Source organism: Geospiza fortis, unplaced genomic scaffold, assembly GCF_000277835.1.
Source record: "Geospiza fortis unplaced genomic scaffold, GeoFor_1.0 scaffold112, whole genome shotgun sequence".
In the NCBI taxonomy this organism is placed as follows: Eukaryota; Metazoa; Chordata; class Aves; order Passeriformes; family Thraupidae; genus Geospiza; species Geospiza fortis.
Window position 1 is genome coordinate 12,982,407 of NW_005054298.1, and position 18,082 is coordinate 13,000,488.

Genomic DNA, 18,082 nt, shown 5'->3' on the forward strand with positions numbered 1-18,082 from the left:
TCTGTTTTTTTCATTTTTCTTCCTGTCTCTTTTTTCTTTTCCTTTCTTTTTTCGTCTTACATGAGATGAAAGGAATCGGAGTCCCGGGGCGTGGGGAGGTGCGGAGGGGAGGGTGGAAGGGAGTCTGGATAGATAGTGATGGGGTGGAGGGAGGGGATGTGGCTTCACTCCACATTGCTGCTGTCAAACGCGTGGCACTGCAGGTCTCCGCTCAGGAAGTCAGTCCCCGGCAGCTTCATGCCGTACTTGTCCACACACCAACACAACCCACGCTTCCGGCCCCGGGAGGGCTTGCACTGGGGAGACACCCAAGGGCAGAGATCAGAAACGAGCCACCAGATGCTGTGTGGCTCCCTCCCTGGGGACCAGGCCTCAGCCCTTTCACACCAGCAATGCAATCCCCATGGTAGGATCTGGCTCCTGCTCTCTGCTTTCAGCACTATCCCAGCCCAGGGCTCTCTGACTTTCCCCCCTCCCTCACCAGCTCCTTCAGGATGCTTACTTCAAGCCAGATGGCACTTGGAGCCATCAGCAAGGCCACCCATCACTAATTGTGTCTGGAGATGCTTGCAGCAATACCCAGACTAACCCAGAAAAGGAAAAACCTCCATCCTTCCCACCCAGGGCAGTGGCAGAGAAAAGCCTTCCTGGGTGGGGAACATCTTACCTGCTTCCTCTTGTAGAAGCCCTTGCGGTCACAGTTGGGGAGGTGGACAGCGCGGGGGACCATCCGCTGGCTGCTCTTCAGCTCCTGCAGGGACGCCTCCATGTGCCTGCGGCATGGGCCCTGCACACAGGGAGATAAATGTGAGAAGGGGAGTACCTCACAGAACCTTCCAGCTGCAAGAGCCCCCAGGTCCCCCTCCACTAGGGGTAAAAGCCCTCCACAGTCACCTTCCCATGGGAGCGTCATGGAGGGAAGGTGAAGGCACCCACCAGCTCAAACTCCTGCCGGAGCTCGGGGATGACCACACGAGGGTGAGCCGTGTTCTCAGCCATGCCCACGAACTTTGCCAGGGTCAGCTTCTTCCGACGGTCCTTCTTCAGGGCTTCAGCCTTGAGCTCAGAGAGGCGCCCGTGCTTGGGCCGGAAGGCCTTGGGCGGGTAGGTCTCCTCTGTCATCTCCGATGTGGTCGGCTCCTCATGCTCCCGGGACTCCCGTTCTGCAGGGGATGGGGTATCAAACTGTCATGTCTCCGTGAGATGAATCGGGCTTGCTTTTGCACAGGGACCCTCCTGCCCAACCCCAAAGAGAGCTTTGGACCAGGCAGGATGAAAACAAATAACCAAAGGAAACCCTTTCTCAGCTGCTGCCTACAGCCCTGGCTTTATCCTACTGTGTGGGACTTCACAAGTTTTTTGTGTGACCTCTGAGCTTGGGACAGGAAGCTGTCTAGAGAGCATGGAGGAGTCAGAGGTCTAAGATGCATTTCTACATACAAGGGCCATCATTTTTTTTTTGTGGAAAAAGACCAGTATGAGGGTCATCCAACCTCCAGGGCCAGGTGACACATAAATGAGACAGAGAAGCCCCTGTTTATTCATGCTGAGAGGATTAAGTGACGAGTTCATACTTCACCCTGCCTTAAGAAGGCAAGAGCACAAGCCAGGAATGCTTGAAGATGAGACAATTCCAAAGCCAAGGTCAATCACACAGCACAGCCACCACGTGGCTGGGCAGACATTTCAGCAGTGATACCAAAGATGTGGCTGACAAGTGCTGGGATCTCCAGGGTCCTCAGCTTGCAGCCCCACTCATGGGATCAAACCAGCTCCCATCTGCTGGCACACACCCAGCAGCCAGCAAAGCCAAGGGTAACACTGCCAAGTAATGCTGCCTGACTGCCACTGATGGTACTGACAGCAAAGGGGGAACATGTTTAGGTTCTGTCCATGGCACTCATGTTCCTGTAGACCCCCCTAGCACAACCTCTGCTGGCAGGATGCAGTTAGGAGCCCTGAGCAGTTATATATAGGAGCAACCTGGTGACAGTCTAAACTTAGATGACTTGTGACATTTAGTACAACCACCAGAGTGAAAAAGGGTTATTTCTCGACTAAATTTGAATACAGTTTAAAGGTCCTGAGGTTCCTGGTCTCCTGACCCCTGGGTCCCCAGTTGTCTGGTGTTGATGACAAGTCTGTGCTGGGACCAGCAAGTGACCATGAGGAAACTCACTGCAGCAGAAGGAGAGCATCAGAGTAGCTGAAATCTGTCCCTGAACAGCATCTCTTGCAATATCTATGCCAGTGAACCCAGATCATCCCCTCCTACAGGAGGGAAAAAGGCTCAGGATTAAAATAAAAGCAGATATACGCCCCCAACAAGGCAAGCAGGATTCTTTCTGCAGATCGACTGCTTCCTGGAGCCCAGATGCAGCACCAGGAGGGAGAAAGGTGAAGAGGATGCCACTGCTGCCCAGGGATGCCTGAGGATGCCCAGTGGGGGGGACAGATGAGATGCTTAGTGGCAGATGGCAGTGCCAGACTGTCCCACACACCTCAGCTGAGGGGTTTGGAGGTGACTGAGTGTCACTGGGTCACTGGGTGCCCCAGCCGACCACAGGTATAAGTCTCCTATTCCTCCTTGCCAAGGGGACCTTGCACTCTCACAGCAAAAAACTGAAAGTTTCTCATGGCCACTTATTTATTGAAGTGGCCCTTTGTTTTTTCTGTTTCCACAAGAACAGCACTGGATGAGCATCCCCAATTCTACACTCTCCTAACTGCCAAGAGCAACATAAACAATCCCCTGTACCATCCCCAGGACTCATGTGGCTTTCCAGATAGGAGAATTTTGCCATTTTACCCCTTGATGCTTATTTATTATGGGTTTTTATTCCTTGTGCAGGATTCAACTGCCTGCACAGATCAGGGCTCCTCTACTCTAAGAGGATGACAGAGAGGGGATAAAGAAGAAACTGAGTAAACTGGAAATTACTCCCCAGATAATGAAACAATACAAGGTGCAGCTGAAGTGCTTCCTTTGCCTCAAAAGATATTCTGGCAACTCAAGGTCTGAAAGAAGAACAGAGGCATCTGCAGTGACTAAGCCCTTCTTATAGCAGTGAAACACGCAGTGTTCTGTCCCAGGAATCCCCTCTGGCACCCACATCCAGGGCTGGAGAAGGTGCTGCCAGAGTGCCTCCCTGGGCTGCCCTACAGTAATCAAGGGAAGTTTCACATTGGTGCTGGCAAACCCCCAGTAACACAGGAGAGGCACAACTCATGACCTCCGCAATAACAAACAAGTGAGGCACAGCTTCTTAGGGCAATCCTAACAAATAAAAACAAGTAACAAATAAAGGATACAAGGTAGTGAGGATTCAGTACAGGGTGTCCAGTCCTCAGAACTCAGCATGCAACGGGTGTCTGCAGCAGCTCAGACTGCTCACATGGTCAGCAGCTTTACCCCCTTGCAAGCACCTTATCCCTTCTCTCTCTGCAAGCTGCCAGCAAGCCAGAGTGAGCTGGGGACTAATGTGGAGCCCTTTCAGCAAGGATAGATGGGAGCCACAGGAGCCCTGTGCTCTTGCAGATAACTGATGTGCACTAAAAGCTGCTCAGATCCCAACCCAAGTCTGGTGCTTTCTGCAGGGCTGAAAAAGCACCTGGAACTGACCCCCTTTGCTTTCCCTGGCAGGCATGCGTTCCCCCTCAAGTGGGAACATATGTTTGGGATGTCACACAAAAAAGGGTTAGAAGTGATGGGACTCCTTCATCTGTGACTCAGCAGTGGCATCTAGCTTGGGTTTTTATATCCCAGTGATAACTCCATGGATGCCTTGAAGGGATCCCTTTCCTCCATCCTCTTATGTTTTTTATAGCCTAATTTCTTTCAACAACAAGGCTGATGCAACCCCTTCTTCTAACAAGCCAATTTTGGCAAACTGAAGGGCAGAGGACTCTCACAGAAACTCCTGACAAGCTCAGGGCAGCTGATAAGGGGCCTTCCCAGTGCCAAGAGGAGAGGGAAAGGCAGAGCTGGGGCATGCAGCACCCATGCAGCCCCTCCCTTCTCTTCCTGGCTGGCCCATCCACCTTCACCTGCAGCTGCCCACTGCCATCAGACCAGACACATCAGCATCCCCAGAGCTCCTGCACCCACCTGCCCATCCTCACCCACCAGCTCATTCATTACCCTCTGTCTGCCCCCAGGCTGGCTCATGGCAGGCAGCATTTGGCATCGCTGTGCCTCCGTGCCTGAGGAGATGCTGGCAGGAGCAACGCCCAGTTTCACCAAATGAGCCCTGCTTGTGTGGAAGACTCAGGAAGGAGTTTGGGCTAGAGTTCCTCCTCCCTCACTGTCAGGTTCTGGCCTGCCACACAGCCCCTTCCTGCCTACTCCCATCTGCCTGCCAGCCTGGTGGCCACCTGCAGAGGCACAGCTGCCTGTCTGGGGACACAAGGCATGGGCAAAGCACGCTGCATCCCTGTGGGCTCAGGGCATGGGCAGGCAGGCCCTACTCACGGTGTCCCCAGATGAGGGACAGTGGGCAGCAAAAGGTGGGTGGCTTGTACAATGTCATTCCTTCTCCCCACAACTCAGGAGGGGATCACCTCCCACCAGAGGTCCCAAGCTTACTGGCACAGAAAAATGACACAAAAGAATGACATTGCTAGCCAAGCTGAGGATACTGGGCTGGCTTGGAGGTGACACATGGGCTGAAGCCACCTCAAAGGGATGTTGACCCTACAGCCAAGGCAGGAGAGTGAACTCAGCTCAGAGCCACTCCATGGCTTCATGTCTAGTCTGATCCACTGTTGCCCCGGGAAAGAGGGGCAAGCATCTGGAAAGGCTCTTGACCCAGGCCAGGCCAAAAGGACTGTGCTGTTGATGCGCCCTGGGACAAAGAAAATTCCCACAGCAGAGCATGGGATGTCCTATGCCCTGGGCTGAGGCACAGTGTCTTCTCCCCACTCCAGGCTAGCCAGTGGAAACTTCCTAACAGGAATAATTTCCAACTGTCCCCTGCAGAAGGGAAGGGGAGTAGCAAAATACCAGGCACTGTTTCTGGGAAGACACAAATTGCTCCTGCCTGGCTGCCTGCTGTCCTTAAGAGATACCACCCAGGGCAGACTACACATTATTCTGCCCTGCATCAAAACCCAGCCTGGTGCTCCTGGCTTCAGATGCTTTGGAACCATGTGACCCATAAGGTGGTGGGTGCGCTCACACGGGGGAGCAGAGTGTGTGGGAACACTGCATCCCTGCCTGCTGACATTACAGAGTGGAACACAAAACTTTTTCCAAATGGCTGGGAGGCTCAAATTTTTGTAACACATTTCCATTGGTTTCTGGCAGAAAGGATCTATTGACTGCTGCTCCTAATGAACCGTACTCGTTACAGCCACAGCCCACTGCTAGAGGACTTGCTGTCCTGTTTAACACCACCCCCAAAAGCCACATGCACCGAAGAAGTACATGCACAACCACAGCACAATCCTGCTAAACAGCCCTCTTGATTATTATCACGATCATTATTATTTACAGCATAGGCACTAACATAATACGCCACTTAAGCAGGAAGGTGTTGGAGAAAGACTTAATGGGGATCTCAGTTAAACCTCTAGCACAAGAACAACAAAAATGTTACTTGTAGAGACTCTGAGAATTTGTCGAGTCCTTCCTCTGCCCCGAACTCAGCCATCTCTGTTCAGAGGTGCTCATTGCATATGGGGCTTATACAGGAATTCCGTTCTTAGGTACCTGGCTGGAAAAACCCTGAGTATTTTCCCCAGCTGCCCTCCCCATTTGTTGCCCACTCCGGAGGAGGGGACATGCTTGACCTACATCAAAACTTCCTGGCACTGGTAAGCAAACTTGTCCCTGACCTGGACTTGCCACGATGGGAAAATAAAAATTCCTCCTTCCTGGTCAACACACAGAGACAGCCACTGTGTTTGTATTCTCAAGATGCAGGCAGGGAAGGGATTAATGCAGGCAGGGAAGAGATGCAAAGAGAGGAGAGTCATCTCATCTTGCACCCTTTGGCAGCTGGAGAGTACAACTGAGCAAAAGCATTCCTGAGCTCCCCAGAGGCCACCAGACTCAGCCCAGGCAGAAGCCCAGGAGCTTTCACCCGCCTAATGAAGAACAGCTCGCTGACATTCCTGTCCCAGGCACAGCCCCCAGCGTGGTGGTGACCGGCCCCCAGCCCTGCTGGGTTGGTCAGTGAGCAGCCCAGGCGCTGTGCCTGTGCTGGGGTCACTGCTGAGACCACCGCCCTGGTGAGGTCAGGCAGTGAGCTCAGGCAGCTCAGCCTGAGGCCATCTGGCACCTAGTGGAGGTGGAGCAGCCAGGGTTGAGGATGGAGGCTACAGCCAGTTCCTCCACTAGCCCAGGGTGTTGTCTGCTGGAGAGCCAGCTGCAATGTGCCTTGGACTCTGAATGAACTTTTGTGCTTTGGTGGGGTCTTGGCATCAAGCCGGTGCAGTCTGTCTGGCAGGGACTGGTGAGGGAGCATACTGGTAATGCTTGTAGGTGATGAGAGGCTCAAATGAGACACCACACACCAAGAAGGACAGAATAACAGCAGCCCCGCTGCGACTGCCACCCCACCTCTCACAAGTCTCAGCAATGTGCAACAGACACTTAAATCTATGTCACATAACACCCAAATGTAACACTGAGGTGTTCTGGATGGCCAAACTCCATGTGTAAGTCATTGCAGAGATGCTGCACCCTCCAAATTGTGACCAGCCCCATCATCTGGCTTGGGTTATGATTTTAGGGTGGAACTAAAGTCGAGACTCCTGTGACTCCAGTGATCACACTTAAGCCTCCAAAGGTCTGAAGTTAAGAAAGGTAACTCCCACCAGCTCTTCAGTCTTGGTCCCCTGGAAGCCTGTGATGTAGTTCCCATGGGCCATGCTGTTTTACAGACACAGGAGCAGTAGTAAGAAAACACAGACCCTATTTCATGCCCTGGGAATTAGGAACTTCAATAGCTGTCAAAGGCAGCAAAACACTTTTGTGATTTGCAGAGTGTGGAAGGAAGTGTTTAGCAGTCAAAGCACTGTGAAGTGCTCCCAGAAACTCCCACTCTGCCCCACCACACCCAGTCACCTACCAAAGACAGATGATCAGAATCCAATCAGTCCATGGCTCAAAAGCCACACATGCTTTTGGAAGAGGGGCTCCAGGGTATTCCAGTATCCTACACCCCTGTGACAACATGGTGGAAGTTGATGAGACCTCACTGCCTTGTTCCACTGAGACACCTTTTAAGGGAAGGATATGCATCAGTAAGGCCAAGCTCAGAGAAGAGATGGAAAAGCATTCAGAGAGTTGGCTTGGAAGGCTAGGACTTATCTCCATTTCCTTAAGCCAAGAGCCAGGAGGATGCTTGGAAACAGCTCAAGAATACCTGAAGAGCCTCAGAGAACAAGCACTGATGGCAGAGGGATGCGCTATTCTGTGGCATTTTTTTTAAAGTAATTGTTTGGGCTTTGCTGAACTAGTCTGGAAGACCAGCTCTTTCTCAGGTGATTAATGTCTCCTCAGCAGAAACCTGTGGATACAGATTCTGCTGTATCAGCCAGGGCTCACCTGCAGAGCGTGAATATCAGGTGCTTGGGCTGCCCCCAGGTTCACACAGGATTCATGGGAAAGGGAGATCATCAACCTGATGACCTCTGTGTCCTCATACAGATCTGGATGGGGGAGAAATGCAGCTCAGCATGTGGGAAAGGAGCTCTCAAGGGAACCAGCTCATGTTTTGGTCTGCTCTGGAAGTGCAGAACCTATCTGTAGGAGTGGATCTCTGGATTAGCATGACTTCGCAGTGACAGCAAATGCCACGGAGGTGTGAGAGGTACATCTATGGGAACTGGAAGCTTAAGGAAGGATCTGTGTTGCTATGCGCACATGGTACTTTCCTGAGTTGTCCTTCTTTACTGCAGTCACAAAATAAAACTCTCTAAGAGTAACTCTGTAGAGCAAGGAGAAAAGCAGGTTTGGATATGGGGAGTTTCATGCTGGAAGCTCCTTCTCTACACATTGCTAGCTGTCAGTTCAGCAGTCTCCAAGCACCCATGCTGTGCTGGAAGAGCCAAGCTTGGGCACCAGCTGGTGGGCTAGACTGGTGCTGCCTTGAGATGTAACAATAAAGACTGCGGCTGAACAGGTGTTGTCTTTGTCTCTTTCCAAGGACCTCCCAAATCTGTTTACCATCAGTTCTCCATGCAGGTGTGGGAGTTTGCAAGGCACATACAAGACACACCAAGACCCGGTGACGGTCTGAGTCAACAGGCAGCGTAGCCAGAGACTCTGGGTTCTCATGACAATGATTTCTGTCCAAGAGAGAGCCCAAAATGTCTAACCAATAAAAGAATTGGGAAACTTTCCAGAGTTTCACTCTCCAGTAAGACGATGAGCAAACGTCCATCCATTTAATTAAATGATGCTGATGTGCACCATCTTGAAAAACTGCAGACACTCTGTTGCTAGATAGCTGCTTATATCAGCCTGACATTTCCTGAACAAAGTTATCTTCCAGAGAACTGAACTGGCAAGTGGAGCGGAAGGAAGTATTGCAGGACTGGATTTATATCAAGAAGCTCCTGTTGCTGATGCACTGATGATAGGAAGATAAAACGTATTTCCTTCACATCATCTGGAGACTGCAGATGTTCACCATTCCATATGTTGAAACTGCAGAAGAAGCTGAGAGCTGAATTATGACCCACAGAAATCTAAATAAATCATCTTTCAATATCAGAGTGACCAAGACATATTCTCCCTTCCTGGAAAGGATGAAGTAATTCAGCCTTTCTTAGTCTCGCATCTTTTCCAATAAATCCATCCGAGCAGCAGATTTCATTGGTTGCAGTAAAGGAGGCAAAACCCATACCAAGCTGTCAAGAAACTAAGAGCAGGAAAGATTAAAAAAGAAAAACTCAGAGGAGACTGCATGACAGTCTCTGCCTAACTAAGGGTGAGGAATATCTGGTTTAGCTCCTGCAAGGCATCACTGAATTGTTTACCAGCAGTTTCTCCATAGGGCTTATTTGTGACAAAAAGATGAGAACACATATGCTTTAAGGTTTTCCGAATGAAAATAAAAAGTTGTTCGATCATCTGACCACCTGAGATGACTTGGAAAAAATCTTCCTGAGCCCACAGAAATGAAGGAGGCGTGATGTGTCCATCAGCTGTCATTATTGCATGAAAAAGAAGCAGGCAGGGGGACTTTTATGCAGGTAGCTCAACATCAGCAGTGAAGGAAGTGTAACCAGGGAGAAGGAATAAGGAATTTGCCCTCCTGGACTCTGTGGGGCTTATCTTTAAAACTCAGGTGAAGAGTGGTACCAATACACGAGACATCAAGAAATGTGGACTTAAAAGCAGGTGCTGCCAGGATGCTTGCCCCTTGCTCACCACAAAGAAACAGGAAAAGGCCCATCAAGGTGGAGTGTGGAGATGCAGCTGTGTGAGGTGTTGGACAAGAACTGTTACATCAAAAGTATTTCAGGTGTGCAGTTGTTATTGCAAGTTCCAGCCTAGCCTGGATTAACTTCTAGGCCTTCAGCCTCACTTTCACAGTTTTGCCTTAAACCAGATGGAAAAGCTGTGTGAGATCATCCATTGCTCATCTCTGTGTCAGCACCAGATGACACATCATCACATGTACCGTCCATCCTGACTACTACCACCTCTGAGGGATGAAATTTCCAACCTCTGCCCTCAGGACTCCTTTCTTTATGGCTCACTCTCTCTAAAAGCCTTTGCCTGCAGTAGGCCTGGATGTTATTTAATCTCTCAGTCCACCTAAGTAGGACCACAAAAAAGTACCAGTAGCTTGACATTCACAATCAGACAATATTGATAAGGAGAAATTTCCCCAAGCTTGATCCTAATGGGTGACTCTTGCCTCTCTTAGCCATTTTCCTCCCTGTACTGCTGCATACATTAGCAATTTCTTTTGGTCCAACACAATGCAAAGACGCTTTTGAATGTTAAAAAAATCCCAGTGGGTATCTTGATGGACAAAAGGGTATAGACCTTCATTTTGGGGTCTGAAATTCCGTGAAAGACAACTGATCACCCCTTGCCACAGATCTAGAGCCTTTCTGGAATGATAAAATCCTTGTTGCACTTTGTTGTTTCTCCTGCAATCTCAGGCCACTGCTGCTTTTACAAAACCAAATAACTGGCCACTTAAATGGTCATGAAATGATGCAGTAAAATTTCACCCACATCTACTATTTCATCAGGAAAGAAGGATACACAAGTAAAAGTATGACTGTATGTCACTTTGTATTTAGAAAAAATATCTTAAGACATGTAATAATATCTTAAGATATGTAGTTGTGGCAGCAGCATAATTGACTGCTGGACAGCTATAGGACAGGTATAAGACAATTCTTCTGCAATTCTTCCCTAGTAAAACTTTTCTTCTTTTCCAGCATGTTCTTTAAATTAGGAAGTGAAAGCCAGGTTCCATAGTTTTCACTGGCTTATTTAATTACAGATTTTCATCATTAGTCTAACACATAACATCTGATTTCTTAAGCATGAATAATAAATGTCTCTGTTGATTTAATTGTCCTCTGATGAATCCCATCTGTATTTGGAAAAATAAAATATTTCTACTATTTTTCTACAAAAAAGAATGATGAATATTAGCCAACTTTGCCCCCAAAGTTACCTTTAAGAAACATTCCTTCTTCTGTTTAGCTAGGCAATCATTTCCCTACGGATCTGTCAGGATTACTTTCTTGCCCTTAAATAGCAACCAGACAACTCATCTCCATCAACATAACAATTATCTCCATCATCAAGCCAGCTGTGTCCATCCAACAAGCAAACAAACCAAACTGCAACAACACCCCTCCAGGCTCAAAGCTGCAAAGAGCTCTCCAGCCCTACCAGAGCCAACAGCCTTTGCTTCAGCCCCACAGTCCTTCAAGGACTGAGGCAGCTGGTTCCCAGTCAGGGGAGAGGTGCCCAAAAGCCTTTGATTCTTTGGCCCTAGAGGAAAGGTGCTCAGCATCCTGCAGGATCAAGGTCTGCCAGTTTTCTGAGGGAGATATTGATCCCCCATTCCCACATTCTGCATGGAAGAGACAGTACCACCGGGGTGGAGTTACAATGAAAAATGATGGGAATATCTGAGGGGTCTGGAGAATAAGGGCAATAGTGAGAGCAAGGCCTTGTGCACATGCAAACAAGAAATGCCCACTGACTTCAGGATAAATTTAACATGCCTTCTCAAAGTTTAATCTGTTGACCAGAGCCTCTCTCTCACACATATCCTGGAAACATCATAGACAGAAGACTTACCAAAACATGCTGAGAAATAGATTCCTTGAGGGCAAATTTGCTCACAGCAATTTGCAAATCACCAAGAGCCCCAAATTTCTGCAAACAAATTATGCTGGCTCCTGCTGAGATGAACTTCAAGCAGTGGATTGACATGAACACTAAGGGGTCCTCTCAGATCACTAGCATCAAAGAGCCACCTCAAAAACAACATCTTGCTGAGAGTTGCCTTGGCTACACAGCTGAAGGAACACAGTGTCTTGTGGGGGTTGAGTGGTAAGGGGATGGGGGATGTCACCAGATATGGCGGGACCCTTCCAGGATGACCTGAGGCGTGAATCATGAACTGTGCCCAGTGTTCTTAAATGGGCAGCCCCAGGATCCAGGAGTGCCGGCACAACTGTTCCCCCACTCCATGTCCTTGCCCTGTTTATCACCCTGGGGAGACCCAGTGTGGAGGCTCACGCTCACTGGACCCAGTGGGCCAGGTCTTAGGGGATTCCAGCATGGGGGGTCAGGTATCCCTCTCCTTCTCACCAGCAGAGCCTCCTCATACTTTGGCTATTCCAGTCCTGATGGTAAACAGACAGCATCTACTTTTTCCCTGTAAAAAGCCTCCTTATAAACAACTAGGTGGTTATCAGGCTGACTGCCAGTGAGTTCACACAGGCTAAAGATGATCTTTGGATCATCTCTGACCTCTGCATCCATCATGTCATTGGGTCGTGTAGCTTCCTCTGCTCAGTGCTGGAGGCTGTTTCTCCTGCCCTCAGTTGCTGCATTTCAGCAAATGTGCCATTTTTTCCCAATTCAGTTCTTTCACACTTTCCTGAAGGCCAGTTGCTGCTGCCTGGGCATGCAGAAGTTTGCAGGATCCCAGAGATCTCAGTGCCCCTGGCCCCATCTCCTTCCACCTATGACACCAGCAACCACTGCTCTGGCAGACGGACTGGCTGTCACTTGCAAGGCACAAATTCACACCTTCACTGGGAAGAATTTGCTTATTTGACATGGGAAAATTTGCCCTCAAGAAATCTCTCAGTGTATTATCTTAGTCTAGCCAGAAAACACAAGCCACCTCCAAACAGAGGGGGTGAGTTTGGATCCACACAGCTGGCTGAGAGGAGGATAGATCTTGCATCTATCTCCTTCCTCACCTCCCATTGTTTGATATGCTCACCTGGTGCATCTCATTTCTGAGCCCTCAGTGGGAGGAGAGGATAGGCTGATCTGTATGCCAGTATCTAATCTTCATGGCAAAATACGATGTGCCAGTCATAACCAGAACCCCTGCATCTAAGAGAGGTTTGTGTGTGCTGCCTGGAAACCATTCTGCCTCCAGAGACAAGAATGCTCCGTGTGTGTGCTTGCACACATTAAATGTTTATGCAGGCGTGTGTGGGCGTGTGAACACGGGTACGTGTGTGCATATGCTCACATGCATATCTTCCCTGTGCATATTAATGCTGCTGCTCTGCAGCCCACATCGAGGGGCAGGTGTGCTCCAGACAAATTCTCTACTTATGTCTGGCCTTGAATTTGCACTACTAAGTGCTTGGGTTAACATAAAAAAAAAAAAAAAAGGGGAGGCAAGGATTTGCTGTGCCATGGGCGCTTTTATGCTTTTATCTGCTCTGTGAGTTAGCACAGCGAAACGAGCTACAACTGTTCCTAGCGGCTCACCCAGCTGCGAGGAGGACGGCAAGCCCCGGAGGGGATGAGGTTCCCGCCACCCTTCCCAGGCTGCTCCCAGGATTTTCAGTTTGCATGAAGAGTTTTTAAGGAAGCGCTGCTGCTGCATCTGCGGCTCCCGGGCCCGGGCAAGCAGCGCTTCCAGCCGTCGTTAGGAGGAAGCAGAGCACCGCGCTCCGCGTGCGGCAGCGCTGGGCGCCGCCTCTCCTCCTCTTCCTCCCCCTCTGCCCCGACACGTGTGACAAACTAAGCGACAGGAGACACCGGGGGATGTCTTGAAGCTGGCACAGAAGGTACCCAGTCTTTCCTGCCCCCTTTTGTCAAGCCTGAGGGGACATCCCGCAGTGAAGCAAACGCTTCCAGTCGCACATGACTGTGCTCAAGTCACTGACGTGCCAAAGCCGCGACGATCATCTGGGCTCAGGATGCTGCTGCTGCTGCTTAAGTATGACACAAGGAGGCACAATGGCCCCCCCCAGCATCCCTCAAGTTTGCAGAGGCTCCCGTTTGAGAGCAGCCCCTGCTCTCCGCTGTGGTGGTGCAAGCTCTGGAGGGGCTCCCTGCGCTGACCTGGAGTGGGTCCAGGGCTGTGTGGAAGCTCGGGGCCAGCTCTATCACTCATGCACGCACGCACGCACAGAGCCACGTCTTTTCTCCGGTGAACTCTGCTGGCACTCGGCAGGAATTTCATTTGGATCAACTACTTAATATTCTCTCTCCTGCCTTAGAAACCAGGCTGCCGAAAAATCCTTCCAGCCAAGGCCCCTCCTTTCCTGTTTGAACCACCTCATCCCTTCCTCCCCCGTACACACACACACCGCAGAAACCCAGCTCTCTTGCTGGCACCTGATGGATTTCACTCCCGCTCTCTATTTTTTTTTTAAATATATTGTTATTGAAACTCCAGATCAAAAGAAAAAATGGAGATTTTCCTGTTTTATGTCTGAGGTTTTGCAGGCCTGTTGATACTAGCTTTCACCTTGACAGCTCGGAGCTGCTCTGCACAATGGACGTGCGGCTCGCACCAGCCGGGTCCCTCCCGCAGTGACATGTGCACAAGCCAGCGCATCCCTGCTCCCATGACCCCTGCCCTCACCCTCACCCCGGAGCTCGGCATGGAGCTGCCCACCTGCCTCCCCACATCCCCTCTGCTCACCCCTAAAGCCCCGCATCCCCAAATGCAGAGCAGGAGAGTACGGGAAGGGGGAATGGGGTGGGGGAAAATATGTTGGGGAGCAACAAAGGACAGCACTGAACACAAGCTGCAGGAAATCTGTGCTCAGCAGCACTTCTCCTCCTCCACCTTTCAGCTGACGCTGCAAAGATGATTTTCTTAGGGCTAATTCTGCAAGCCCTCCCCTTTCCCCTCCTGGTTATCGTTGGCTCACGGTTTCATAAGGAAACTTGCCAAGTCTTGCTCGCTTTCTAGAAAGAGGGCAGGAATGAGAGAGAAGGAAATATTTGACAACCTTTGTTTTTCCATGAGCGTTTTTAGGGCAGCAGGCTCCAATCTGTGCCCTCCGCTCCCTGGTGCTCAGCCTGACCTTGCTGTCTCAGCAGGAGGAAGTCTGGCAGGAGCACAGGGGAGAAAAATGGAAAGACATGGTATATTTCAAAGGAAACCTAAACAAAACAGAGAAAACCCAGAATCCTGCAGCCTGTGCCATAAATGAAGCTCATTCATGTTTTTTTTTAGCAGGAACAGTCAATTGCAGACGTGATGTTTGGCTTTAAGTAAAGGACAGTGTCTGACTGTTGTGGGAGGAAGGACTACAGGGACCATCCTGTCAGTACCTACATATCCATCTACTTAAAACAAGTCCTACTAAAGCTCTTTAATCCCACACTTGCTTTCATTTCAGACATATGAACAAGCCAGGAGGACATTCTGCTCATTACCTGTGGCATTCCTCTGTACCACTGCCCTGCATACATATGAAGAAACTGAGGCATGCTACCTGCAAGCATCTTGTCCCCAGGCAAGACATCTGCTCTGCAGGAGAGCTAAGCCTGGCCTCCCAGGCTCTGGCTCTTGCAGTACTGCTCAATGCATTTCTACCTTGTCCATAAGGAGGAAAGCATCTGCAATTTTAAACTTGGCCAGCATGAGGGCAGAAATAGATAGAAATGCAGTTTGATCTAGTCCTCACCACTGTCACATAGTTTATTCTGCAGAGTGCTGATTTTTTCTCAGCAGTTCGCAGCTCAGGGCCAATTTTGGTCATTGATAGATGGGAGGGCCAGGCCAGCTTCCCCAGTGCACGGTCCCTGTGCTGCTAACCAAACTGGCAGAGGCCAGAAAGTTCAAGTCAAACTTAATTTCTTTTCTTGCCCTGTTGCTTAGAAACATGCCTATGAAAATATACTTTGTTCTCACACACTACCAGTCAAATGCCAAGTGACTTTTTTTTCCCCTCTCCCATCCTCAGGAATTCCTGATTTATTTTTTATTTCTATTTGCAATTGCATAAATCTCAAGAGGAGCCTGCTGGTCTCCTGTGGCTTCTTGCAGCAGCCTTTCCAATCCAGGCTCATCTGCTGTCTGCGAACAAAACCTGTCGAAAAGAGGCCCCTGCGGCACTTGGGGAGTCCAAACTGGAAGCGCAGGTAGTGCCACGGGGTTGGTTTGCACGACAAACCTGCCACCGCTTTCCTGTCCCTCTCCTTGCTCATTCAATGGGTGTTGAATCCCAAGAAAATCAAAAGCAGTGGAATTACAAGGGCCCTGGCTAAAGTTTTCACACAAAGCACCTGCTAAAGGACCAGTTTCCTTGGGAGGTGCGAGGCAGGTGAAACGGAAGGATATTCATGCTGGGAGCCAAGTGCCAAAGTTTTTTCAGGTGTCTGAATGGGGCACCCTCAGCACAGGCACAGGGATGGGCCCTGCTCTCCTGCTGGGTTTCAGCTGCATGGCTTTGCCTTCCCAGCCGCACTGCCTGCCCCTGGCCACGCACACACACGTGCAGAGTAAATAAACACCAGGATGACGCACTCCGGGATACTTGGCCTATCTCTGCTGACAGTGGTTACTGCCCAGCTTCCTGGGCTCCCCAGCAGGAACGTGGCTCCTGGCCTCACCCTCTGCTCCCTGTGCAGGTCAGCTCCCAACCCTCATATCTTACAGCTGCCCTTCAAAAAAACCAAGCTCAGCTTTGCTGTTTCTAGCTGATTAAAGGGAGTTTGGACAGCTGATGTCGTTCGAGGGAGGGGGGAAGTTATTACACACAGAATTTGGTTTTGCTCTGAAGGATGGTGCGTAGCAACGCAACCACTGCCTGCAAGCAGCAAAGGGGAAAAATAATAAAAGCATCACAATTTATTAGGTGCTGGAAAGGAGAAACGGATTCCCGTTGCATGGGTATAAGCAGACGCTTGCTAACAAGTAGAAATGACTGTTTCATGGACCAAAAAAAGTGAGGGTTTCTGGTTGTTTTTTTTTTTTTTTTCTGCCAAGTGGTCTCCTGGACATGCAGACACCCTCCCTACCTCCCTTCACACCGTGGCAGAAATATGGATGTACTTGGAGGAATACAGGGAACCTGTCCTCACATGAGCTACAGGATCCAGAAATGGGAGTGAAATGAGTGTCAAAATGAAGGAGCGCTTTCTTTCATGCTTTTGTCACGTGCAAGACACAAACACTTCAGAAGCTTGGCCTTGCACTGGTGCTGCCATGCTCGCCTTCATGCTTGCTTTTAACCTGTTCTTGCCCGTATTAGCCACACCACCGTTATTTTTTGCAAACGCATATCCTGTCCCTAATGCACCTGCTCTCTTCATCTCCCTGATTTAAAGCCCATTGCCCAACAAAGATGTCCAGCAGCTGGCAGGCAGAAAGAGCAGGCTGTAGTGATTCCAAGGAGGAAGTGTGAGGCAGAGCAACAAACCTGGGGGTGGCTGAGGACTTTGGGAACGGCCTGCTGCTTGAAAGGAGATGCCCTGGTCTCCTCTGTACTTCAATCTGCAGAGATCAGCTCAGGCCCCAGAGCAAGGTGGAGGATATGGTGATAGAAAGTTGTCAGGGAGAGGGTTGAAGACAGGGATGCAGGAAAGATGTAAAGGATGTAATTGGGGAAGGACTGGGATGCAGTTGTGACTAAAAGGGTGCATCTGGGAAGTGGGGAAAGAAAACCCTTCCACTGGAGATGGGACAATCAAGAGGTGGTGATGGAAGGCAGGGTGGGGGCTCTGAGATGATGCAACAGGAGGTTTGACCAGAGCACAGATGGAAAGAAGGATGGGAAAAGTGGCAGGGGGCATGGAAGAACAGCTAGGGGGATGGAAAAGTACCCACAAAGATGGAAAAGCAACTGTGGGTGTGGGTGGAAGGACATCTAGAAAGATGTGAAAGTAGCTGGAAAGGTGGAAAGGCAATGGGGGGGTGAAAGAGCAGCGGGAGAAGTGGTGGTGGTGGAGTAGCAGACAGAAATGATAGAAAAGCAACCGGGGGCTTGGAAAAGTTGCTCGTGGAGGGGGTGGGGAAGAGAGAGAATGGGGAAGTAGCTGGGAAAATGGAACAGCAGCCAGGGTATGTAATTGTGTGAGAGAAAGAGAAAAGTCAGGCAGAAAGGCAGAAAAGTAGCCACAAAGATGGAAAAGCAGCTGCTGGTGGTGCAGGGGAATGGAGGAGCCGGGAAGGCGAAAAAGCACACGGCGGGGGAGGGGTGGAGGGGGGATGGAAAACCGGGCGGAAAGATGGAAAAGTAGCCGGGAAGGCGGCAAAGTAAGTGGGAGCATGGAAAAGCACCCGGAAAGATGGAAAAGCAGCCGGCGGGATGGGAAAGCAGCGGCGGGGGCAGGGAAGAGCAGCCAGTGGGAGGGAGCAGAAAAGCAAGCGGAAAGATGGAAAGGGAGCCGGAAAGACGGAAAAGCAAGCGGAGGGTCATGGAAGAGCACCCGGAACGAGGGAAAACGCAGCCGGGAGCTGGCGGTGGGGTGGAAAAAGCAGGCGGAAAGATGGAGAAGGAGCCGGCAGGGCGGATAAGCATCCGGGAGGGCTGCGGATGGAGGATCGGGGTCACTCACCGGCCTTGGCTTGCTCGCGGTAGCTCTTCTCGCTGAGGCAGACGGCGGTGCCGTGGAGCAGGGCGTGCAGCGGCTTCTCCTCGCCCTGGCGCGGGAGGC

General features: G+C 50.3%; 1 protein-coding gene across 1 annotated transcript; it reads right to left on the reverse strand.

Moving 5' to 3' along the window:
• IGFBP5 (insulin like growth factor binding protein 5) lies at positions 1 to 18,076 on the reverse strand. Its single transcript, XM_014307795.1, has 4 exons — positions 17,984 to 18,076; positions 937 to 1,163; positions 668 to 787; positions 1 to 296 (listed from the first exon to the last, which is right to left on the reverse strand). Exons 2-4 carry the CDS (start codon positions 1,120 to 1,122, stop codon positions 165 to 167), a joined length of 438 nt encoding a protein of 145 aa, XP_014163270.1. The 5' UTR covers positions 1,123 to 1,163; positions 17,984 to 18,076; the 3' UTR covers positions 1 to 164.
• Between the last annotated feature and the right edge of the window lie 6 nt (positions 18,077 to 18,082).